Here is a 25444-nt window from a genome sequence, read left to right on the forward strand (position 1 = left end):
GGCCGCTTCCCCGGCTCACGCGAGCCGGTGCGGCCCCGCCCCGCGCACACACACGGCGGCGCCGCCTCTGCTTAAAGCGGGCCCGCGGCCGGCGCCGCCTCCTCTTCCGGCGGCCGCGGTGCCCGGCAGCATGTCGGACAAGCTGCCCTACAAAGTGGGTGAGTGCGCCCCGCGGGCTCGGCGCCGCCACGCTCCGGGAGGCGGCCGCGCCGGGGCTCCGCCGGCCGGGGGCTGCGGCTGGATGCGGCCGCCGGGGGAAGATGGCAGCTGCCGGGGGGCGCGGGCGGGGAGCGCCCGGCGGAATCGGAGCCTGGGAAGCCCCTGGGAGCTGCGGGAAGGGGCTGCGCGGCCAAACGGCAGCGAGGAGGAGCTGGGGAGCCCTCGGGCGGGCTGAGCGGGCTTCCCGAACCGCCGGGGCTCGGTGCGGGGAAGCACGAGTGCGGTTTCCGCCTGTGCTCGTGCTGCCCGCCTGCCCCGGGGCCCCCGCAGCCCTGCGCCAGCTTTGCCTCCCCTCCGGGAGCCCTGCGCCGGGCACTGCGAAGGGAAAGTGCCCTTAAATCTGGGGCCTATCTTACTCACCCCTCAACGATTTTAGTGGGTAGGTTTGTAATCTTGAACCTTCATGTAAATGGCAACAACGATAACCAACGCAAACAAAAAAAAAACCCACTCATTTTTCTAAAGAGTTTTGTGGTCTTTGAAGATTAAGACCAGAAACACTAGCCCATAAGGTTCTAGTTCATAAAAACAATTTGCCTTGGAGGAAAGAATGTGAGAGCTACAAACCTGAAATACTCCAGGAGATTCTTTTAGCAGCCCCTGGTAAGACTGCTGAGCTTTTAAGATGGGTGAGATTAAAGAAAGTCCCTGCCCACCCCTGTCATCATCATTTCAATGCCCATCCATTTCCTAGGCTTTTTCAGACCTGGTTGCTGTAATGGCCAGGCCCTGGAGCTTCAGTGGGCCCTGGGCTTCATTCTGGGATAAAATGCAATTAGCTTGTCAGTATGAACCTGGGCACTCTGGCTTGGTGTTCCTGAGTGCTCTCCAGGGCCCATTTTCACTAGGTAGCTGAATGAAATATAGCTGACCATGTTTGTAATGAAACAGTAAGCTCCTGAAATCTCTGGAAGAGATTTAAAAAAAAAAAAAAGTGTCAGGGCCTTTTGGCACTGAATGATGCTGAGGGGTAGAGCACCTGGGTGTTAGCCATTTGGCCCTTGATCTTGTAGGTGAGGCTGGAGTCTGTATACTGTGTATACTGTATACCTGTATGCAGGTGCAGTATTTTCAACCCCGAGCTAGACTGTTGGAAACCTTTTGTACAGACCTGTGACTAATGATGCTTCAATAATTATCTCTGTGGAGCCAAGGTGGGAGCCCTGCAGCTTCGTCCTTAATGGGGGGAGCTGGGTGGGGCTCAGCCCCTCGAGCCTTTGGCAGGGAGCACAGTACTCTGTGTCTGTTCTTACGTGCAGAAGCTGTTACTGTACAGGCAGCCCTTACACATGTGCACGTCTTAATACTGTGAAAGTAAATCTCTGGAAAGTGACAGACCCTTAGACAGTATCTGCAGGAATGGGTGCTTGAAGACGGAGTGTAATGAATGAATGGGCCGCAGGACTCCTGAGCAATAGGTCACAGTTGGTTAACGTGCCTGTACAGGAGCTTTGCTATTTTAGGACTGTTTGATCTAAACTTGTTTGAAAGCCTGTGTACCATAGTGCAAAAGCAGGGAGTAACTGGGATAGGGCCTGTTTTTCCCTCAGCTCTATCTCCACGCTGTTGCTTGGTGTTCAGTTCAGCTGTTGCAGCTGTTTCCTACCCATAAGTGTGTGAAGGGATACCAAGGCCTCAGCTATTTCAGCTCTGACACCTGTTCTTCTCTTGCAGCTGACATCAGCCTTGCAGACTGGGGTCGCAAGGCCATTGAGATTGCAGAGAATGAGATGCCAGGGCTGATGAAGATGCGGGAGATGTATGCTGCATCAAAGCCGCTGAAAGGTGCACGTATCGCCGGTTGCCTTCATATGACCGTGCAGACGGCAGTTCTCATAGAGACCCTTCTAAAGCTGGGAGCTGAGGTAAAGTGTCTGAGTTTCTCCATCAGTATGCTCTTAGGTAACACTCTGCCTGGGGCACTGCTTCAATTTATATATTTACTGTAGGGGTCCTTGCAAATTTCTGTCCTTTTTGGGAAGAGACTGTGCTGCAGTCTAAAGAAGGGTGGATTATCTCTTCTTTCCTTAAGCAAAAACCCCTGGGTTGTGATGTGTATCTTCCCTCTGGACAGGCGGCATCTTCACAAGTGTCTGTTTTGGGCTGGGTCACTGGCTTCAGCTGCTCCCTCAGTGGTGTGCACAGCACCCTGAGGAGTGGTGCCAAAAGCTGCTCCCATGTGGTTGTGTTGTGTTGAGGCATGCAGTGCTGTTGCTGGTATGCTGGTAATGCTGAATCTCCAGTGACTGCCTCCTGCGCAGATTAGCCTGTGTTATGAACTACCCTGTGCCCTCAAAGTCAGCAAAAACTAATGAAGCTGTCTGAGAGCTCCTGACAGCCCTTGAGCTGTGCAGAAAACACCAGAGAGGCAGCATGGTTCAGTGATGGAGGGTGGAGACTCTACTGACTTGAAATTCACTGGGTGACTGTGAACCAGTTACCCTGGTCTGTATTAAAGACTCAGATACCTATAAGCCCTTTGCCGCATCATGCCCTGTGCCTGTCTTGCAGAATGGAGTCCAAGATTGGCACAATCCAGATAGCTTGTGAGCTGATCAGGGAACTGGCTGGAGCTTGATGATGAATTATGTAAAGCACAGGATGTGATCTGAAATTCCTTCTTCCTGAATTTTAGCTGCCTGCACCCTGGCTGCCCAGAGATGCCCTGTATGGGATCCCTTCCTGGGAGTACATGCCTGGAAATGGTTACAGGAAACAAGCGTTGTCATGCTGACCAAAAAGCACTGGTAGAAGGGGAAGTTCTCTCTAACAGCTAAGGCATTTCCTCAAAGTCAGTGGGATAGATCTAGATGGAGTGCCAGGACTGCATGTGCTGTTGTGTGTGGAGGTTGTCTTCTGTCTGGTCAGAGTTGTTGCAAATAGTGCAGCCCTGAAGGAGAGCTTTGAGTTACAGTCCTGGTTACAGTTTATTTCAACTCCTATGAAACTATGAAACTTTCATCCCTTTTCAGGATTTAAAAGCAAGTGGTAGCAGCTGAACTTTATGAAGCTCCTTGCTGCTCCTGTTTGTTGCTGTATCCCAGTATGGCTGGCCTAGGCAGCAGCAGTGTGCTTGCTTAAAATTGCTAAACCGCTTTAGTCTGAGTGCGGCTCAAAATCAGTGTCATATGGCATTCATCCAAGTCATTCAGAGAGGTACCTACAAAGATTTGGTTCCTCTAAGTGTAAATTAGGGTTGTGCCTCTAAGATGTGTGCTGTTATATTAGCTTGGTGCTTGATTGTGTTGATTGTGAGCTCCTTTCTTGTCTTGATGCCTGCACGTAAGTTTAGGCTTCACCTTGAATTTGGTTTCAGCCCTGGTTTATCTGTTCTACTGGAGTTTCAGTGCTTGGGAGGGAAGAGAGAAACTACAGTGAAACTATATGCTACACAGTGAGGATGTAGCTGCAATGTAGTGATCTTGGTGTCAGTTTTTGTGGTTAGGCTCACAAAGAGTAAATACTTTGTGCCTTCAGTGTACATAAGTTTTAATATTATGTAATAGCAATACATGCTCTTCATAACCAGTGCGATGTAAATATTAGGCTCTGAGCCCATCAAGTACTCCAGTAATTCTTGGGTCTATGCCATTACCACAAACTGGCATTACCGATCTGAGGATGCAGAGTTTGAAAAGTGGCTTGTATCAAGTGCTTCAAGTGTAAATGGTATATAGGTATTCAGTATGCTTTGAATTTCACGACACCTTCTGATGTCATCTATGCTGATATGGAGGGAGATAAGAAAAACACAGGTGAGGAGGTATAGTGCTTAACTTTGAATTCAGCTTTTCTGTGCTTTTCCTGGATCAGTTTTCCCTAGATGGATAGTGTTGTTGCCAACACTTAAGTGTTGGTTTTATAGGCTCAGATGGAAGAAAACAGGGTATGCTACTGCAACCCTTAGTTTGAAGTGTCGATTCTTGATGCAATGGGATGAATACCTGAAATCAGGTTGAAGGATCGTACCTGATTTTTCCTCTCTCCTTAAAGTCTGCTGTAAATAAGCATGCAGATACCTACCTGCTGGTCAGCCCAGTAGGGAGCAGAGCAAGAGCTCCAATGTGTGTCTGTCAGGTCACACTGGGGACCTGGGAGCCACCACTGGGGAGCTGCAGTAGGTGTGCAGGTTCTTTTCAGTGTAACTCAGCAACATGCTGTTGCTCTTCTAGGTGCCTGAGCTTAAGAAATCTGTGGAAAATGCTTAGCTCACTGGGAAAGCTTCCATGACTGTGGCACAGAGTGGGAGTTGGGTGAGCATAATCTCAGAGAATGCCTGCTGATGGACTGTAGTGTTTCTGACTTTCCTGAGTGCCAGCAGGTGTGCTGCTGTGTGGCTATCCCTTGCTGGACACTTGCTATGAGGCTGTTCTGAAAATTTGAACTTAATTGACCCAGACTTTCTAAACCCACCATACTGTGCACTTCCTGAAGATCTATAGCTAAATGTGTGCTTTGGCTGTCTGGCACAAGTGCTTGTAAGTAAGTAGATGTCTGAATATGCGGCACAGCTAAAGCTCCATTATGTTATCCACCCAAATATCATTATTCTCCCTGTCCTAGTCAAATACTTAGTTTTCATCTTAACTTTTGCAGAGCTACTTAGGCAGGAATTTGTACTAATATGCTTTTCTGCTTTTGTTCTCTTCTGTGTCTGGATATAGAGTTCCTGATATCGCAGAACTTTGTTCAGCAAATAAAACTTGAGTTGTTTTCCAGGTACAATGGTCAAGCTGCAACATTTTCTCTACTCAGGACCATGCTGCAGCTGCTATTGCAAAAGCTGGTATCCCTGGTAAGTTTTCTATGTCCTAATTTGGCTCTGATGAATTGGGGTATACAGTCTGTTCTAGCTAAATCAAACTGTGTACAAATCAAGCTCCTCTGAATAAGCTTCAGGATAGAAACAGCCTATCAAAGCCAGTGATTGTTACAGAATGGGACATTTGATTCTAGCTGAATTGCATCAGACAGTCTAGCACTGCTGACAATGGCTGATGTGGTGGCAGACTGCAAAAGAGCTAGGCTGTCTGTTAACCAGCTTTAAGCCTGGTCAGTAAGATGATTAAATGGGCTGGACAATAGACACTGGTGTGTAGGTGTGATAGACAGGTGTTTGGTGGTTTCCAGCAAGCTTGGTTCTAACAGGGGTTGGGGAAGGGATATTTACTGCCATGTGCCCTATTACAGTAGCAAGGTCAATATTCAAGATATTTTAAGGCTAAAGCTGGGCCAGTTGTACTGCAGCCTAATATCCCTGCAGCGTTCTACCAAAATGCTGTTTTATTACTGTCATCTTCCAGTTGTTAGCAATTCCTTGCAGATCAGTATAAATGCATTAAGCTGTTTGCCATGTAGTTAACATGCTGAAGGACATCCAGTCCTCATGGCTGCTGGGAGTACATGGTCTGAGCCTGGGTGTTGGCAGAGGCTAAATCTGTTTTCTGGCAGCCTGGTTCTCTGCTTTGGGAGGTGTCCTTCATTACTGTTATAATTAGCTGTTGCGACAAGTCTTTCCTCAGCTGTGGTCCATTTTCATGCAACAGAAGAAAGCAATTCTTTCATCAGCTTCTGTGGCATTACTAGCTGCAGGCATCAGCTCCTGCTTGTTGCTGGTGTGTGATGTCAAAGGATGAGTGACGACTTTCCAGATATGATGTTAAGATATTGCCTCCCTCACTGCTTTCAACACTCAAAACTTCAGCTGAAGAGCAGTTTTATAGGTGGAGTGTTTGTTTAAGCTTTTGACCTATGCCCTTGGTATTCTTGCTTGGTGGAACTTGCTCTTTTTTGTTAATATTACACTTCACATACTGAATTTATGAGACCTTGGAGGAATGCCGAACCTTTGTATACAATGAGAGATACTAATGCACATTTCTGCAGAAGGGTCAGTTGTAGGATTGGCTCCTTGTGGCTCAGAGCTGAAGTTTTCAGTATAAACAGTGGAAAACATGGCAATTTAGCAGCTGTCCAATGTTGGGGTATATAAATCATATGCCTAACAAGTTTGAGTAGCTTGTTATCACTGAGGCTTGAGTATAACATGAAGCAGGTACAAATGCCTGAAAGGCAAAGGTACTGCTAGTTATAATGTGTTAGTTGTTGAAACATGGTGGTAGATGTACTGATCTAGAAATACACCTTTATAAGAACGACGGAATCACAGCAGCTTGGATTTTAGCACTGTGCTAGAGACTAGAATTTAAACTCAGATTTGCTGGAGAGTTTGTGGTCTTCGTTCTGGTGCTTTGTTCATGCTAAAGTCTGGTGCCTCTTTTCTGCTGTGCTATAGGATGCTGTAACTGTGTTTTTATTTGTATCATAGAATTATTAAGGTTGGAAAAGACCTTCAAGGTCATCTGATCCAACCATCGCCCTGCTACCAATGTCACCCACTAAGCCATGTCCCTAAGCACCACGTCCAACCTTCCCTTGAACACCCCTAGGGACAGTGACTCTGCCACCTCCCTGGGCAACCCGTCCCAATGCCTGACTGCTCTTTCTGAGAAGAAATGCCTCCTCATTTCCAACCTGAGCCTCCCCTGGTACAACTTGAGGCCATTCCCTCTAGTCCTATCACTAGTTACCTGTGAGAAGAGGCCGACCCCCAGCTCCCCACACCTCCCTTTCAGGCAGTTGCAGAGAGCAATGAGGTCTCCCCTGACCAAACAACCCCAGCTCCCTCAGCCGCTCCTCACAGGACTTGTGTCCCAGGCCCTTCACCAGCTTCGTAGCCCTTCTCTGGACACGTTCCAGGGCCTCGATGTCCTTCTTGTACTGAGGGGCCCAAAACTGAACACAGCACTCAAGGTGCTGCCTCACCAGAGCAGAGCACAGGGGGACGATCACCTCCCTGCTCCTGTTGCTGCACTATTCCTGACACAAGCCAGGGTGCTGTTGGCCTTCTTGGCCACCTGCGCACACTGCTGGCTCATGTGAGCATCAATCAGCACCCCCAAATCCTTTTCCTCTGAACGGCTTTTGAGCCACTCTGCCCCAAGGCTGTAGCACTACATGGGGTTGTTGTGGCCAAAGTGCAGGAGCTGGCATCAATATATCCACTGGCTATTTTGAATTCCTGGTAACATAGTGAATTAAGGGAGAAAGTGGGGGCATTGTGGGTATGAGTCTGCTTTAGTTTGCTTTGTTTTTTCCCTCTTAATGCAGAAGAATGAGGAGAACAGTGCAGTCTCAGTTTTGATAAAGTTTGTGGCCTGGAACAGAAAGCAAAGCGATTTTACTTCTCCATTCTGAGTTTTTTTTCCCAATGCAAATGTCTCTTCTGGCCTGCAGGCACGGATAATAATGTCTGTTGGCTCTGCTACTGAGTGCTGCTGATGAAATCTTTATTTACCTGCTTTATTACACACTGAGTAAGAAACTATCTAATTGTGTGTTTGTTCCTTTGTAGTTTTTGCTTGGAAAGGGGAGACCGATGAGGAGTATTTGTGGTGCATTGAACAGACTCTTTATTTCAAGGATGGGCAGCCCCTCAACATGATTTTGGATGACGGTGGAGATCTTACCAACCTCGTTCATGCTAAATACCCACAGCTCTTGAAAGGTAACTTGCAGTTTTTGTCAGGCACTGTTCTATTTGGGAGGCCATTTAGGTGTTTTTTCTGTGGGAATTCCCTGCCTGTGTAAAAGGGGTGGAGGGATGATGCAAATGCATGTGCCAGGAGGCTATGGATGTGTCCATGAAAATTGCGTACAGTCAAAAACCAGAATCTCTTACCTGCAGGAACTGTTGTTTCCATCTCTGCTTTGTAGTATTTATACTACATTAACCTATCCTTCTGGCCATCATTCACTGTATCCATTACCTGAGTGACCAGTGCTGCTGCTGACTGGTCAAAAGCTTCCTGGAAATGGGCTGTGTTTTTAGAATTGCTTAATGTCAGCTAGCAATTAATACATATTTTTTGTCATTAATGTTCTTCTGTTCCCTATCCTCTTAGTGCATCTCTAGATGAACTTGTGACAACATGTAGTTTTTTCCTGGAAAGGGAGCAGTTTTCTACAGTGTATAAACTACAAGGCATTAACTCATCCAATTTATGTCAGCAAAGATGATGGCAGAGTCAGGTTTGGGACTCCTGTTGATTTGTTACCTTTGGTATAAGATAGTAAAACTGAAAACATCAGTGTAGTGTGGCTAGCATGTGTTATTGTAAAATGACTTATCTGAAGGGAATTTGACGTGACTTTTAGTAGCAGGCTCATCTGTGCTGGGCAAGTATGACAGCTTCTTTGCTCTGCCAGTGTCCATCATATGTGCCGCTGCAAACCACAGAGGCCTATTATTGCCAAAGGATGTGTTTGACCTAGGATGTGTGGAGATAATTGGATGGGCATATGAAGCAGAAACTAAACTGACACCTTTGGGTTTGCTGCTGTTCATTCTTGGTCCTTGGAGGTGGGGTTGCTGTAAAGTTTGCTGGATCAACTTTATTGAGCCTTGTGCTGCCTGAACAGGGAAAAGTCAGAAGTCATGACACAGGGCTGTGTGAAGGAAGGAGGCTGGGTCTACTTGCCATCTGTGCCCATGTGTAGGTAGGGGTACAAGGAAGAGAGGAAACTGCATCTGTGAGACAGGCCTAGCTTTCTCCTTGACCCTGAACCTCATGTTAGTAATTCTTCAGCAGTGAACATCTTGGTGTTTTTTGAACTAATGCAAGATTTTCACTGGTGTTTGCTCAGCCATCCTGGGATCCCTTCTGTTCCACAAAGGTCTCTTTTGCTTTTTAGGTTGCCTCTGCCTAAAATTCATGACAATTTGCTTCTCTGCTGTTTAATGCCAAAGAATACCACAACTAGTCACGTCTCTCTGGCATTGTGACAGGCCCAAAATGCATTTTCATACTCTGATTCTGTTTAGCAGGGTTGTTCCCCTGCCACATACCTGCAACAAACGCCTCAATTTGTCTCTCTCTTCCTAAGGGTGTTTACACTGAGCTCCTTTCACACCACCAGCCTTTCTGATATCTGCTCCTTTGTGCTCTCACTTGTCTTGTGTTCCTGTTGTGCAAGGGACCAGTGTGATATGTTGCAGCAGGGCAGCAGCTGTCTCCTCTCTCGGCAACCATCTGTGGTCTGCCATTCATAAAACATCCCTACTGTCTGGGGTTGCTTCCCATCTCCAGAGTGGCTCTTCAGCTGGGTTTTTAAAGGGTCTAGACAGAATGTCATACCTGTCAGTGTTTCCCTCGCTAAAATGCATATACTGTCTGCACTGATTGTAGCTGAGAAGCCTCCTTGCAGCAGTTCAGTAAGTTAAGACTCATCTCTGTGGAAGGCAACAGAACATGGTGTGTTTTACCACCCAGTCCAATGCTCCTCAGAAGCAGCAAAACTTTGAGAATGGGACCCACTGAGTAGAGAGCCTTGGTTGCATTTAAGATCTGTGCTTAGCCCTTTGTTGCAAAAATTGCTTAAAAAAAGCTGTGCAGCATCTATTTTTTTTCATGCCTTGAGGATAACAGAGGCTAATAAATGCTAAAGGCTTGTGGTGATTTTTGAAGGTCATTGAAAATGGATTGATGTCACATTTCAACGGCCTCATTGGGGATGGAGGTAGGATGACAGTCACATTAGAGCATGCACAGTAGTTGGCAGGGCTGGATTGTGAGCGCAGATATGTTGCAGCCCATGTTCTCCCCTGGAGACATGGGGAAAGCTGAGAATTGAGCAGAACAGCTTGTGGAGCTGAGCTGTGTGCACAGCAATGATGAGCCGAGTGCATCATTTGCTATTTGAAGGCTGGACAAGTTTCCTGACTTAATTTTAGAGGGAACTGTCTGTCTTCCATGCTTCAGCCATGTCTAATTTATACAGGAGTTAGTTCAGTCCTGGTGTGCAATGAGCAGTTGAAAATAGGGCTATGTGATTCATTCAAGTCTACTTCAGCTAGCAGCTGTGTTGAACAGCTGCGTGGGAAAGCTTGCAGAGCATTTCCTTGCCCCTATTCACAGCTGCAATTATAGGGCAGAATGGCTGTTGTACTACTTTCTTTTTCCACTAAGATAAATGCTCTTAAAACCAAGATAGGTAAAGGTAGGAGGGGGGAAAACTTCAGAACCAAAGAAGAAGGTCATCTGAACTTGAGCAGAGGTCATCTTTGGCATCTCTGCAAAAGGCTGCTGTTCAGAAAAGACTGAGAAGATGGGATGACTTGTGATCTGTTAGAGCTCATAGATCAGGTAGGAAATACGGGAGAACAAAGCAGGCCTGAATGTTCAGCAAGGCTTCTTTATTTTACTTCAACTTTTTCCTCGCTGTAGACCCATCTCTGTTCTGAAGTCACTCAGGCATTAAAACTAAGTGTTTCATTTGGCACAGTCTGAGGGCAGCTTAGACCAGCTGTATGTGTCTCCTGGGGACAGCAGGCAGGTGGCCTTCAGGGAAGGGAAGCTGCTGAGATGCTTAACATGAGGTTCACTTTGCACAGTTTTAAAGGCAGTCTGCTAAGCTTGTCTTTAGGAAATAGGCCAGAAGAAAGGGCAGATTTGAACTCGAGGTTTCTGCCATCAACTCCCAAAGATTTCCTTCAGAAGGGAGAGATTATCCTTGATCTAGTCAGTTGCACTAGGAAATTGTTATTCGGGGAAAATGCTGCTTTAGAGAGACTTGCTATAGATGCTGTATGTCACTGTGCACCAGACAACATTCTTCAGACTGTCCTGTCCCCTCCCTGCCCTCATTGTGCTAAAACCTGAACTTATTCTCTCTGCAGATAACAGAGTGAAATGTGGTAATCGATGGCTGTCTGAGGTCTGTGATGGTAGACCAGTGGGGACAACTGACCTAATGGAGCTATAGGTCCTTCTAGAGGTGCTGGTCTCCCATTTCTCTTTGTGACAGCACCATTATTAATAACTGGTGGCTGGGAAGTGACAGGGAGGCCTGGAGGCTGTCTTTTGGACTCTATCAAGACATGTTGCTCTGTAAAAATCCCAGTTTGAAAACAGCTTTGTGAATCACACACAGATCTGAACCAAAGTTGCTGGGGTTCTTGGTTTGCATGGCTCATCTGGGCTTAGGTCATGTCGCAGCAGGTTTTGAGGATGATTTTGAACAGAAATCAGCATCTGTGTGCTCCGTCTAAGGGAGTAAAGATGTTGGAAGATAAATCAATAAACATTTTCCACTAACGATTTGCCACAGGAGTGACAATGGGGGACAGCATCCCCAGGGCCTGGCTCGGCGGGGGGGCGCTAGGGGGCGGCGTTGGTCTGCGGAGGGTGGTCAGGGCCGGCGGGGCCCAGCTTCCCTGGGTGCTGCCTGAGGTGGCAATGGCCTGGGCTGGGGCACACAGCGAGCCACGCTTCCCGAGGGCGAGGCTGTGAAACTTTGGAGATGACTTCAAGGGATTTTGTGTTTCTCACTTAACTCAGCTCTGGTACTAATTTGGGGTTCTCCCTTCTTCCCTGGCAGCCCCATTGGCACAGGTGGCCTTGGGCTGATGGCCAGAGGGGAGACCAGCCTCTCCATGGGCTCTCGTTTCACCTAGGCAGATGAAACCAGAGGGTTGTTGCCGAGCACCTACATCCTGTTCCACAGGAGCACATTCACATAGCCTGTGGGGGGGCTGTGCCTTGAGCATGCAGAGCCCTGAAACATGTGCTTAAGCTGGAGCCAAAGGCAGCGGTTCCTGCCCTCCGCACTGGGTGCGTGCCCTTGCAGAGCACATAAGGCCGTGGTCATTCTTGCAGCCATGAGAAACCTCCCTGGAGCCTGCAGGCCCCTCGTGTGTGCTGCCGTGCTTGGCCAGGCCTGGATGCTTTGATCCCCAAAATTAACAGGCTGCATAAACACTTCTGGATTTTGCTTGGGATTGTTGGTGGTTCGCACTCACCCTTCCAGGTGTCCACCTGGATCTCTTTCAAGGGATATGGCTCATGTTGGTGGTTTCAGCCTGATTTAACAGTTCCTCTATTTTCACCTAATACCTAATTTTCCCCTAATTTCATACAATTACAGAATAATTAACTTATAGTATGCTTCCAGACCTTAAAGAACATAGCCACCATATTCTCTACTACTGATATTCTGCTAGGCTGCATAGGTTTGTTTCAGATTTGTTCTGATTGTCACAAATTGAGTAGCTTTTTGTGTGGATAGACTTTGTAAGTAATCGGGGGCTTGCCCAATGAAGCATACAGAGAATTTACATGCAATGAGATATTATTGATACAGCAGGGAGGAGAAATATCTGGAATTAGTACCATATGCGGTAATGCCAGTTCAGGACAAAACTCAAGGCTGACAAAAGGTCTGAAGAGTCAGGGCCCTTAAAGCAGGGAGCACACTTACAGCTTTGGCATTTGGATAATATGGTAATTTGGAGCAAACTGACTGAATGACAGCTCCTGTCATATCAAGATCTTGTTCTATGATGTTTGTGTTTCTAGACAGTCCTTTGTCTCTGGCCTCCACCTCCTGGACTATTTTCAAACAAGGATATATTTGAAACAGTGCTTTTTTGACTGTGGTAGTAATACCTATGAAACTGAATTTTCATGTAGCTAGTGTCTAGATCTGGGGTGTTTAATCAGAGCTGGGGTTGATTACCAACAGGAGGACTAGGAATGGTGAACTGAGAAATTGAATTTCTCTTGTTCCAAGTGCTTTAGATTTAAATGCGGTTATCTACGTATCACCTCCTTTCAAGCCATCTTGCAAGACTGGGCTAGGCTTTAGAAACATCACTGAAGCGAACATCTTGCTCTTTGCAGAAGAATTCTTTGCTCAGGTTGTGGGGAAAATAGAACTGTGTCTTTCCTGACTCTCTGATCTAGAATCGATCTCTTCTATTTTTCAAAAAAATATTTTGTCTTGCTGTTTTAACAGTCCTGTGGGGAAGAAACTTGTTTGAAGCTTCATACTGCTATTGGAGGATCCAAATGAGGGTTCTGATCTCTTCCCTGCTTCCTGCAAAGGATTTTATAACCTAGGCCTGTGAAAATTGCTTCTGTCACTTGAATGTATTGGTTTGCAGTGGTATTAACTCCAACTAAGATGAATCATTTTACTCTTCCCATAGGAATTAGAGGTATTTCAGAAGAGACAACCACTGGAGTTCACAACTTGTACAAGATGAAGGCCAATGGGACCCTGAAGGTTCCAGCTATCAACGTTAACGACTCTGTCACCAAGGTAGTGCAGTTAGAACACTTCTGCTATGTTGTAATGGCCGGTTTGGTGCTGGGAATTCCCCTACAAGTATTCTTTCTCTTGCTGACTTAACATCTGCTTGATGTGGTACTGAGCAGATTTTCAGCATATATCCTTTTCTAGCATATAGAGCCTGTGTTGCCTCTAATCACAGAATCCATTCGATTGGAAGGAACCTTAAAGACCATCTAATTCCAACCCCCCTGTCATAGGCAGGGACACTTTCTGCCAGACCAGGTTGCTCAAAGTCCCAGCCAGCCTGGCCTTGAACACCTCCAGGGATGGGGCATCCACAGCTTCTCTGGGCAACCTGTACCTGTGCCTCACCACACTCAAATGTGACATTCCATTGTAAATATTCCGTTTTTAGAACATCCAGGGCTTGTTTGTTTGCGAGGACATGCATTCTTTTTTTTGTATTTCAATAATATGAAAACAACCCTGGAATTTATGCCTCTGTTGGGCTACAGTTAGATTCTGTGTCAAGGAACTTGTCAACACCGACTTAAAGTCCACAGGTAGATGGCAGGTAACAGCTGGAAAAGAAAGTGAATGACCTGGATGAGCTTGTGACTGGTAAAGGTTGGTTTGTCTGACGTATTTCTGCAAGCAACAGTTCCTAAGGATGGAGCAGGAGGTATATATCCCTTGCTTAGCTGTATTTCTGCTTTCTAAGATAAATGCTGGTCCATTGAGGGTTATGTAGGAATGGTATTTAGAGGGTGCTGATGCTTTCGGATGCACATGAATTATAGTGGGATTTTCAGGTGTGCATGAGGTTTGTGTCCAGATGTCTTTAAATCTAGTCAATAAATCTCTTTTGAGTTAGCATGCTCTATTCAGTTCCAGACAGTTCTTCTGTTCTGAAACTGCTCCCATTTCTTCCTCAGAGCAAGTTTGATAACCTTTATGGTTGCCGTGAGTCCCTCATTGACGGTATCAAACGTGCTACAGATGTTATGATTGCTGGAAAAGTAGCAGTGGTGGCAGGTTATGGTGATGTGGGCAAAGGCTGCGCTCAGGCCTTGCGGAGCTTCGGAGCAAGAGTCATCATCACTGAGATTGATCCCATCAATGCGCTGCAGGCAGCCATGGAAGGTGAGAACTGAAGATGTAGAAATTACTACTGGTTCTGTCTGTGTTAATGTAGAGCAATAAATGATACCTGGTCAAGGAAGTTTCAGTAGATTTCAGCCCTGTCTATATTGTAGATGTAGATGTGACTCCCTCTTTAATTTAAGGACATGAGGAACTTTTCCTTTGTAACTTACGAAGGAGTTCCTTAGTATAGGCCTTGAAGATGTATTTGTAGTCCAAGATAAAATGACCATTATGGGGTAAGCCCTTGATTTCATAATGCTCTGTCTGGTTTTGAATAACTTGATTATCTTCAACTTGGGCAACTACCTCCACTGTGGGTTAAGACTTTGCTAGAGTATTTCCACACTAAAACACCAGATCTTACCCTCATTAGATGTTTTTGTGGACCAGTGCTATGCTTTCTGCCTTTCCAACATGAGGCTGTGCTCTAGCTATTCTGTGGGTGCTTAATGTAGCTGTTCTTAGTACCAGTTTATCCCATTTCCATTCATAACGGGTTAGAACCAGCAGGTATGTGGGTGCATTTCCTTGGCAAACATGAGCCCCTGAATCCAGTCTGAGAGCTGTGGCAGACACTACACCGATGGACACAGGATGCTGAATGTATAGATCTACATACTGGAAATACTGAGAGAGAGATTTTTGTGCTACCTTGGTATTTAGTAAGAGAAGTACACCCACTATCCTGCACCCTCTGTAGGCCAGGCACAGACTTCTTTTATTCGTAGTTCTTTATACTTTTCTGCTCATAATATTGTAGCCCATTTTTGAACAACATCTGGTGGTTGGGCAGGGGGATAATCTTTCTTCTTTTTTCAGGTTATGAAGTTACTACTATGGAGGAGGCCTGTAAAGAAGGAAATATCTTTGTTACCACCACTGGATGCACTGACATTGTTCAGGGCAGGTATGATCTAGCCACTTGCTTTAGTGAAAACATCCTGGTGCAGTTAGACAGTCATAACTTGCCAGCAATATGGTGTTAATATTAATTTAATGAGAGGTTGGGACTTCAGTCTTTCAGTTCTGTTGGATGTTGACAAGTTGCACTTGTTGTCTTACAGCACCTAATGCTGGAGAAACAAAAGGCATAGATGGAAAGACAGACTTTGGAAAATGAAAGGGCAGGTCTGAGTTTTCTGTTAGATAAATGTGAACAAAAGGGGAGGTAGGTAAAGATTGAAAGTGATTCCATCTGTTAGTGTGCACAACAGACTTGAAACTAATCTGTTCTCAGTAAAATACCCTGCTGGTTTTTATCACTTCTCAGATCTCAATTTACAGTCCCTCCAGTCTTCACAAACCCATTCCTGTCTTTGCCATTAGGTATCTATGTGTTGTAGTGCAAGGTCAGATTAAATGGGAGGAGTTAAAGCCATTAGTCTCCAGAGATGTGAAACTGCTGGTAACTTTAAAGTCATGGAGAAAGATTTATTCTGTGTAGGAAAGAACAGAATAACTACAGGTATTTTAGTACTGACCAATTAAAAAAAAAACTTTTACTTTCTTTCCAATAACCTCTTACATTCTAGGGAAGGGTCCTTTTTTAGGGGCTTGAAGTTTTTTTTTCCAGCAGATTTCACGTCTAAAAGATTATGAGACCCATGTATCTCATGTTTGTGAGAATCAACTACAGTGATCCAGGGACTCTTTGCTTCTTGAGTAAAGCTATGGACCAGAGCATCTTCTGATTTTGGAGAAACATTTTTTTTTAACTTTATGGAACACCTTTTTTTTTTTTTTGCAGACACTTCGAGCAGATGAAGGATGATGCCATAGTGTGTAATATTGGTCATTTTGATGTGGAAGTTGATGCAAAGTGGCTGAATGAAAATGCAGTAGAGGTGGTGAATGTTAAACCTCAGGTGAGACAGACCTTGCAGAAGATACCCTATTGCAAGTCAGCGTCTGCTTCCAGGAAGGGGGACACTTCCTTTCAGTTGCTTCTCTTTGCATTTCTAGCTTTTATTTTTGGAAGCAGTGTTGTTCTGGGCTGATCAGAATGTGAATTCTAATCTGCTCTTGCCTGTATAACTTGGGACAAGTTGCACGTAATATTTTTGCATTGGTGTTAAAGCAACCGGTTCCAGCCATTGCCTTGGAGTAAAGCACGGTCTCTGACAAGAGGCGCCTGGTATGGATGCATCTTTGTTCACATGTTCCTACTACCTGGACAAACAGGAGCCTATGCCTTAATGTTGGTCATGTAGGCAATTGCATCAAGTTTGTTCCTTACTGGAGGTCAGCCTTGATGTGTGGGATATTGAGGGAGGTATAGAAATGTGCTTTTTTGATAGCCACCAGCTGAAAACAAAGCCATAACTCAGTTTTAAAAAACAAGCTAGGTGATGAATAGAGAACAGACCATTAAGAGAATGTATAGAATTTATTAGGAACAGAGCTTATGAATTGCCTAGTGGCTGATCTGAATTTCCTCAAAGGAAGCTGTTTATTGATGTAGCTGCCCTGCACCAGAACAGTCTAAGCCCTGATGCCAGGGTGCTGATATTAGAATAAATCTCAAGGGAATGTCTTTTGGGGATTCTGTCAAGGTTTGAAAAAATCACACCTCTTGCTTTTCAAAGCATTTTTTTGTTTGGAAATTGAAGCCTCAGGAAAGCCTATGTGGAGCTCTGCCAAATTCAGACTTCTCTTCCAGACTCAGTGGCTTTGTTTTAGAAACCTGTGGAGACCATAAGTCTGAGCGTGGGTGGAAAAGACAGGATATTTTATCCTTGCTCAGCTTTCATTCTCAGTATGTATTTACTTCAAATCGTGGTAGTAGACACACAGGGAAGTAGGCATCTAAAAAAAAATTCAGCTTTTCAGTTGTGTCCTGGAATAGAGAAACAAAACTAAATTATATCAAAATTATTTTGTAGCAACAATGTTGAGGGAGAACATCGCAAGGCAAACCAGGTTCTGTCCAACTTGGCATACCTTTTGAAGAAGAAATTCCTGCTGATAGCAGGATTCTGGGACAGGTTTTTAACTTTTTTAACCACATCCAAGCGTATGTCTTAGATCTCAATCTGCTTTTCCAATTTTCATAACTTCCCTGTGGCTTATTGGGCACCCACATCAAACTCTTAATAAGCAGCTGCAAGTCTTTCAGTATCATATTTGCTGTTGGGATACTAAACATGGGCTGAACTAGATATAAAGTTATACTCTCAAGTTCTCACTATATTCAGGTCTGTTCTTGCCCATGGCCTTGATGTAGAGCTGACTTCACTCTAGGTTTTGTCCTAAAGGAGCTTGTAGCAGGCTGCTTGCTTTCAGGTAGCTCAGGTTTTAAAAGGTTTTAAAACTGGAGCTATTCGTAAGCATTGTGAAAGGCTGAAATGGATGTTAATGTGATAATGTACAAACTACCCGCACAGGCCCATTCAGTGTGGCTCTTAGAATCCACGCGAAAATCTGAGTGTCAGTGTTGGAGGAAGCAGTAGTTCATTTCCTTTATGTATTCCATGTAGAAGGAGCTAGTCCTGTTACAAATGTATTGGGTGCACTGAGCAATGAGATGCAGTGTAGTTCAAGGAATGAAAAACATTAAAGGCATCTGGTTAAAGACATGTTTTATTTTTAAAAGGCTGGAGTTATGGTCAAGGTAGTCCATATGGTTTAATGCTGAAGATTTACCTCCTACCCTGAATCTCTCTGTTCTGTAAACCATCGCTGTTGCAAGCAGGAGTTTCGGAATGACCCAAAGGAGGCACCTGCTCACACAGAAGCCACTGCCTGGGATGCTGTAGGGACATGAACATCTACATTTAAATGTAGCTAAAGTTATTATCTGAAGTTAGTTGTGTTCTTCCTTACCCATCTACTGCTTACTGCTGGAGACAGGCTGTACTTACGGGTTTAGAAACAAACTCTCAGGAAGGTGGCAACTTCATTCTCTCACCACCTATGTGGGTATTCATCTGCATGCGTTAGGACCTTTTTCAGAGCAACAGTGCTGAGTCACTGTAAGAAATCGATAGAATCGCTTCTGCGCTGGAGACTGGGAAGGAAATTATTGGTCTGCCAGTTAGGCCGTTGCTGGCTTCTCAGTTTTGTTCAAATTCATCAAAGGGGCGCTTTGGTCATCTTGTCCCTAGTCGTCTTCAGAGCTTCAAGCCGAGGTCAGTCCTGTGTTAAAGGTGTGCTTATCCCTAGAATTGCATTTTTTTCCACATTAGGTGAGGGGACCTGTATGTGTTTATAATACCAACCCTCTGCATACGTGAATTTTTAATAAGACCTAGCAACTTTTTTCTATATCCTGTAGCAACGAGGGGAATATAGTACAAGACCAAAAATCTCCATCCATGATCAAAACCCTCCTATGAAGACATCTGTCTCTTGGTCTTGAGAATTAATACTAGAGCTGAGTACATGGTTGCTAGACATCAGCTGGAGGTAAAGGGTGATTATGGAAGCATCCAACCTTGTAGTTTTCAGTAACGTGTGGTCCCCATTTACAAGTTGTGAGCTGGCATAAGAAACCTTTAACACTTGGGATAGGAAAATGTCTTAATGTGCCATTCTAAGACTCATCTGTTGCCTTCAAAGTACAACTGAGGAGGAAATAGACTTATTCCTAAAAAGCTGGCAGGTTGTTCTGAATGTGCTTGCACTGGGTGCAGTACCCCTCACCTGCGTTGTGGTATTACGCTGATATGTAGCACAAACGTTGCTCTTGAGGGGAAGGAAAGCTCAAGGAATGATGAGCTTTTGCTTTGAAAATAAGTCATTTATGTATATATTATGGTCTGGAGGGAAGTGCAAAGCAGCCGGAAAGTCCAGTGTAAGCTAAATGCAGATAGGGGAAAGGAGGATGCGTTTAACTATGGAGGTGAACTTAGCACTTGGATAACCTGAGTTGTACTTCTCTAGCAGCTTCTTGACCTTATAAGTGAGCTGGTGTATCTGCCCATGGGTGAGACTTGTCTTCACAGTACTGACTTCTGTACAAAAACTTTAATTTGCATTTTTCTGCATTACCCTGTGCATTGAATCAGTCACGTCAGCAGATTGCCGAAGGTATGTGATAGCACATACAAGCCAGCAGCTGTACAGGTGTATGTTGGGTCAATATCTGGGTGCAACATCTTGACACGCAAACCATCAGATTCAAACCTCAAAACTTAATTGTAGCCATTTAATCTGTAAACAGCATTTACTGTCAGCAATGCTGTAGTTCTCGTGTTTTTTTAGCATGCTGCTTTTGCTGCTTTGTTTCATTATTCCTTCCCACGGTCTTCTGGTGGTACATGTTGTATTTTTTATGGGTGAACTGAATGCTGCCTCTTGCGGTCCACACTGGAGAATCAACATCCGTAAAAAATACAACTGCTCAGTCAAAAAAAGAAAAACTTACTAACTCTACCTTGCTGTATTGCTTTTGGGCAGGAGAAATTAAGAATTTTGTTTAGGGCTTCTGTTTGCGATAGTCACTGTCTATGTACATGCTAAAACCAGTAATCTGGTTTTAGGTTGTCCCCAGCACAGCCTGGAAATCAGCCTGAACAAAGGTCTGTGTTTTTCTCTGAGAGCAAAGTGGGGAGGTTGTACTAGAAATCTAGGATAGCCATTTATTACACGAGCTCTTCACAGCTACAGGTTCAATGTGACTTGCTCTCTTGATAAGTGGGAAGATCCTCTTGCATCATGTCTTTGGACCTGTCTTGCTCTCAGATGGGCCTGGCCTCATCACAGGAGATGAGCTGTCAAGCCACAAGAGACTTCAAGGAGCAGTCTCTCCTAGAATCTGGTGCCAAAGAGTTTGTAGATACCTACAGCAGCCTGTACCTAGGAGACAAACTGTGCATGTCTCAATTGTCAATCGATTGCCTTACTGAAGTGGGAAGATTTACTGGGGAGTAATTTCAGCAGGTTGAGCAAACTGGCTTTTACCCTGGTGTTAGATGCAAATCCTCCGAACTGTTGGATGCAGAGGTGTACACTCTCAGGGCTCTCCATACTGTTGTATAATTGTGTACATGAATTACATGTTACTGCTGGCAGCGTGTTCCCTACCACAGATACCTGAGATGATATGCGTGTGAAAGAATCAGAAGAAATGGGATAACTGGTTAGGCATGAAACGGATGCCAAGATTCATGTTGTGTGAAGCCCAGGGTAGTTACAGGCTTTGTTGAATGCTGGCTGGGAATTGTGAGGGGTGTCTCAATTTTAATAAAAGTCCACATTCCAAGCCTGTTGCTAAATTGTTGATGTGGGAAGGTAGCCCACCAAGTTTTGCATGGGTTAAAATGCTGTCTGTGCCTTTGCCTCTAACAAATGCTTTTGCTTTTTCCCACCCAGGTAGATCGCTATACATTGAGGAATGGCCGTCACATTATACTGCTAGCAGAAGGCAGACTGGTCAACTTGGGCTGTGCCATGGGTCACCCTAGCTTTGTTATGAGCAACTCCTTCACCAACCAAGTGCTGGCACAGATTGAGCTGTGGACGAATAGTGACAAATACTCTGTTGGAGTCCATTTTCTGCCAAAGAAGGTGAGGTAGAATAGCAGAAAGATGCAAGCTCATAAGGAAGCCAACTTCAGATGTGATAATAGAGATTTTTGTTTGTGCTTGAGTTCGTTTTCCTACTGAATGTTGTTACAAAGAGCTTCTGTCTCTTATTAAGTGCTTGACTTTGGTCACACTGAGCTTGTTGAGTCTGAAGTGGGCTGCTTTTTGTGCCTAGGAGGTTGTGAAGAACAGACAAAGCCTTGTGCTGCTTCAGGATAGTCAGGAAGCTCTTTCCAGCTAACATGTTCCTTCTGCTGAGTGTCAGCATTCACAGCAAGCTGTCACATTCCTATCCAACAGCAAAGTCTAGTGGGGCAGGGTTAAAGCTGGAGTGAAATTAGAAGTCTCTTTTACTGTGGTTGAGAGCAAGCCTGGGTCCTATTTGCACCTGAGCAGAGCTTATCACAATCTGATCATAATAGTTTCACAAAATATTCATGACACAAATTCCCCTGCGTTTCCCTCTAAACTTATCTGTGGGTTCTTTGTTCTTGGAGAAATCTGGGTCATGTCATAACTTGCAAATTCCTTTGTAAGACTAATCTGGTTTTAATTTTCCAAAACAAGCCTGAGAATTTGAGATGGTCATTGAAAAGATACTACAGATAAATCCCACTGCGTTTGAAATGCAGCTAGGTGTGAGACTAAATGTGAAAACACTTTTCATCTGGGAAGTATAAAGTGTGTCTTTGGGCTTATTTATGAAGTGTTTGCTTAGGTTCTTAAGCTTCCAAAAATGTCTTTTAATGATCAAAGTATACCAGAAATATGAGTTGGTCAGCAAGCTCTCACACACATAATCATCTTCAGAGGAAAAGTTTTGTTGACAATTCCCTCAAAAAGAGTGCAATGTTGCTAATAAAATGTGCCTTCGTATTCTTCGTGAATAACAGTTTTTAGTAATCGTACTTGAACTGAAAAGAAGTAACACCCAGATCAGTTGCTTACAAATAGAGTTGCGTGTTTGTGCAGCATATGGCAATGATGTGTTCAGGTTCATGTACTATGACAAAATGATCATCTTTGCCAACTGTGCTCCACAGATAACTTGAATGAGTAAGGCTGTCTTCTTGTCAGAACCAATAAAAGATGGGTAGAAGAGTTTTCTTCGATAATTTTTTTGGCTAGTATCTTTCCTTTTTCTGTGCAGTAACTTTGAGATCAAAATGTAAATCTAAGAACTGCCAAATAATGTTGTGTTTTCTTTGACTGCAGACTATTGCTTTGATGATTAGCTATTAGGAACATGCATGTATTTCTGCAATGTATTTTCCTGGAAATCTAGGCTAGCTGTTGCATCCATATTCTTGGTGCCAAACCTGCCCTCTTTTATGCTCAGCTTCCTGATTTTAAGTGTGCAGTAGGTAAGAATATCAACCTATCTTTCTCTAAATCTTGAAGTCCACAAGCTGAAGCAGCTGTGAAACAGCTTCTCTCTGCTGCAGTCTGAGAACCTGATCTGGGGAATGTCAGCAACTCAGTAACAGCTCCTTTTTCAAGCAGGTGTAATCTGTCATAACAGTGCTGGCAGTGCACCTGTCAGATCTCATTATGTCATTCCAGTTCAACCAGATATGTATCTGATTTTTAACCCTCCTGTTTTTTTAACTGGCAGGGTCTACAAAGCTTAAATACTTGTTTCCCATTCTAAATACAGTCCTTCCAGTTAGGAATATCAAGAAAGAAAGAAAACCTGACTCTTACGTAGCGTTCTGTAACTTTCATGGTTAACTTCCACATTCTTTAAAAATTTCATTTATTGTTTTTGTTTGTCCTGTACATCTTTGGCTACGCTGGTTCTCAGTAGGTTTTAACAGCTCCATGTTACTAGGAACAAGTTGAGCTGCACTGAATTACTCTGTTCGAATGTAGCTTTTTGTCATATTACCTGATTATTGCAGTGGGATTACTTTACAGTAGTGGTTTGTTAGCACACTCTTGTTTAGGATGTGCTTGTTCACACAAGCTAAAGATCTGTCCCTTGATAGTTGATTTTATTGACAAAATGTATTTTGACCTTTCACATCCATTTGATTAGCATGGAGGTAATATTATCAGTCTTTGCTGCTGGAATTTAGATTTATCTTGTGTTTGTGTTTCTTTAGCAATGATTACTTGTACATTGCAGGAGTTAAGAATGATATTAAGACTTGTCCTTCTATCATATGTAACTTAGCAGCACTGATTCATCCCTCCTTAATGCTGTTCTGTCTCTTTGAATATCCTTTATGGATCTGCCTTCCCATTTAACATAGTAGCAAGCTTTCTATGTTACTGTTTGTATTCTGACTCTTCCCTTGTGGTACTTCACTATCTTCCAACTTTCTGCTCATGTATTTCAATTGCATGTTTGTCTGACACCTCTGGCATAAAGAAAAGCTCAAAGTTGGGTATAAAATATGATATACTTGCCCAATTTGGCTTTATCGTTCATGAAGACCATGACAATAGATAATAGTATTATTGCTGAATTAATGATTCTTGAATGAATATTCTTAACACACATACCCCAAAGATGGTATATCTAGAAAGGAAATGCATTCTCTTTTGCCAGTATTAGAATATTTCTAAAATATTAAGATGATAGTCTAGAATGTACAGATGTATTTATAGTGGAAACATGACTGGGGCTTTTCCATTCTACCGAACTGGACATTCTTATCTTTGAATAGTTTTACCTCAGTTCTTTACCTGGTGGTGGATACGAATGTGTAAGAGGGATTGAAATGGGCTTTAATACATAGTTGTCTGTCTCACTTATGCTTTTGAGGGAGTCAAATAAAGCTTGGAGCTTTTACATCTGAAATTGGTTCTGTGCTCAAGATTAGATGCCTCTGCACTCAAGCAGTTGAATGTTGGCAGGGAAAGAGCTCAGTGACTGTTCATCTATGTCAGTCTGTTAAATCTTCCTTGGGACTGCTATTGGTTTCAGGCATTCATTCCTCATTGTTGGCCATGACTTCCTGAATTGAAGCTAACGTTCTTTTCTTGATGCTTTTTTTTCCAGCTGGATGAAGCTGTGGCTGCTGCTCATCTGGATAAACTGTGCGTGAAGCTGACAAAGTTGAGTGAGAAGCAGGCCAAATACCTAGGCTTGTCAAAGGATGGGCCATTCAAGCCAGACCACTACAGATACTGAGCAGGTGGCAGTACCCAAAGACCAAAGTGCAGGGATACAACCTTCCAAAGCTCTGGTGTGTGCTGGGATTCTAAGAACAAGCCCTTCACCATCCTCCTCTCAGTGCTGCAGAACTCATCCCCCTACCCAGGGAGCTTCAGGGCTTGTTTTCTTAGTGAAAGAGGATCATTATGACTCTTGGAATTAAAATTGGTTACTTTGCTAATGTCACAGTGAAAAGGATCCTATGCTCCTTTTATTGGCTTCTAATGCCCCAATAAGAGGAGCAGGACAAAAGAGAATGCTAGATGAAAATGCCTACTCCTTTCAAACACGGGGCCAGCTGCCTATTTGAATAGACTAATCAATAAGATGGGGAACAGTTTCTACAGAGATGCTTTCTGCCACGTCCTGTTCAAACTAGATAAATCCTGTTATGAGGCTAGCTGTGTCAGGCTTCTCTCCACAAAGGTGCCATAGCTGAAATGTACATTTGTGAAACTGGGGGAGGTAGGGAGGACTATTTCTGTAGGTTGCTTGGTCTCCCTCCTATAGTATCAACATAATCATCTACTCAAATTAGAACAGGAGTTATTTTCTGACTTAATCTATTCCGTTGATTTTGGTCAGATCTAAGACCCTTCTATCCTGCTTCCATAGCAACTTTGGAAGGGGTGAAGCAAGGGTGACTTACTTTAGCAGCCTTCTAGTGTGTCGTGAATGGCTGAGAAACCACTGAGGGGATGGTTAGGTTTAGGGATCTTGTTTGATCATACGAAAACACCAGGAGCACACTTCTACCCAAAACTTGATTTTCTGATTTATGTCTGCTGTATCTTTTGTCACTGAATCAAAGTGCTTTTATTAAAAATGTGACTGTGGCCTGACTTGTTTTGTCAAGATGCTTTGGGTTTTGCCATGGATTTATTTAGTTCTGTGTGTTTTAAGCCAATGAAAACATTTTATTTATCCATTTGTGGTTTCACAGGCAATAGCCAATATTGTGGCTAACCTGCATCATATACTTGAGATAAGAGACATTCCTGAATTTAAGTGTATTTGAAGAGCTGAATGAAGGGGGGGAATGGGTTGGAATGAGGGGGTATGCAATCACACGACACCTCTACTCACACAGTTTCCTCTCCGTATGTCATGAAAGTTCTCTCTTGCCACTGTCTGCTTCAGTTAATGTTATACAGCAGACCACCTGTTTCTGGATATAAAACTGTGAAATATTTGGTAGGATATTTCATGGTTTTATATCCAGAAACAGGTTTGAAGATTTAAAAATCTTTTTAAGAG

The 25444-nt window shown here is 44.0% G+C and overlaps 1 protein-coding gene across 1 annotated transcript; it reads left to right on the top strand.

Annotated features, from left to right (window-relative positions):
* AHCY (adenosylhomocysteinase) lies at positions 1 to 25029 on the top strand. The gene is made up of 10 exons (XM_013189264.3): positions 1 to 158; positions 1894 to 2084; positions 4939 to 5014; positions 7634 to 7786; positions 13268 to 13380; positions 14289 to 14496; positions 15319 to 15406; positions 16247 to 16364; positions 20812 to 21006; positions 24032 to 25029. Exons 1-10 carry the CDS (start codon positions 131 to 133, stop codon positions 24161 to 24163), a joined length of 1302 nt encoding a protein of 433 aa, XP_013044718.1. The 5' UTR covers positions 1 to 130; the 3' UTR covers positions 24164 to 25029.
* The last annotated feature ends 415 nt before the right edge of the window (positions 25030 to 25444 follow it).

This window comes from Anser cygnoides, chromosome 16 (assembly GCF_040182565.1).
Source record: "Anser cygnoides isolate HZ-2024a breed goose chromosome 16, Taihu_goose_T2T_genome, whole genome shotgun sequence".
NCBI classification, from domain to species: Eukaryota; Metazoa; Chordata; class Aves; order Anseriformes; family Anatidae; genus Anser; species Anser cygnoides.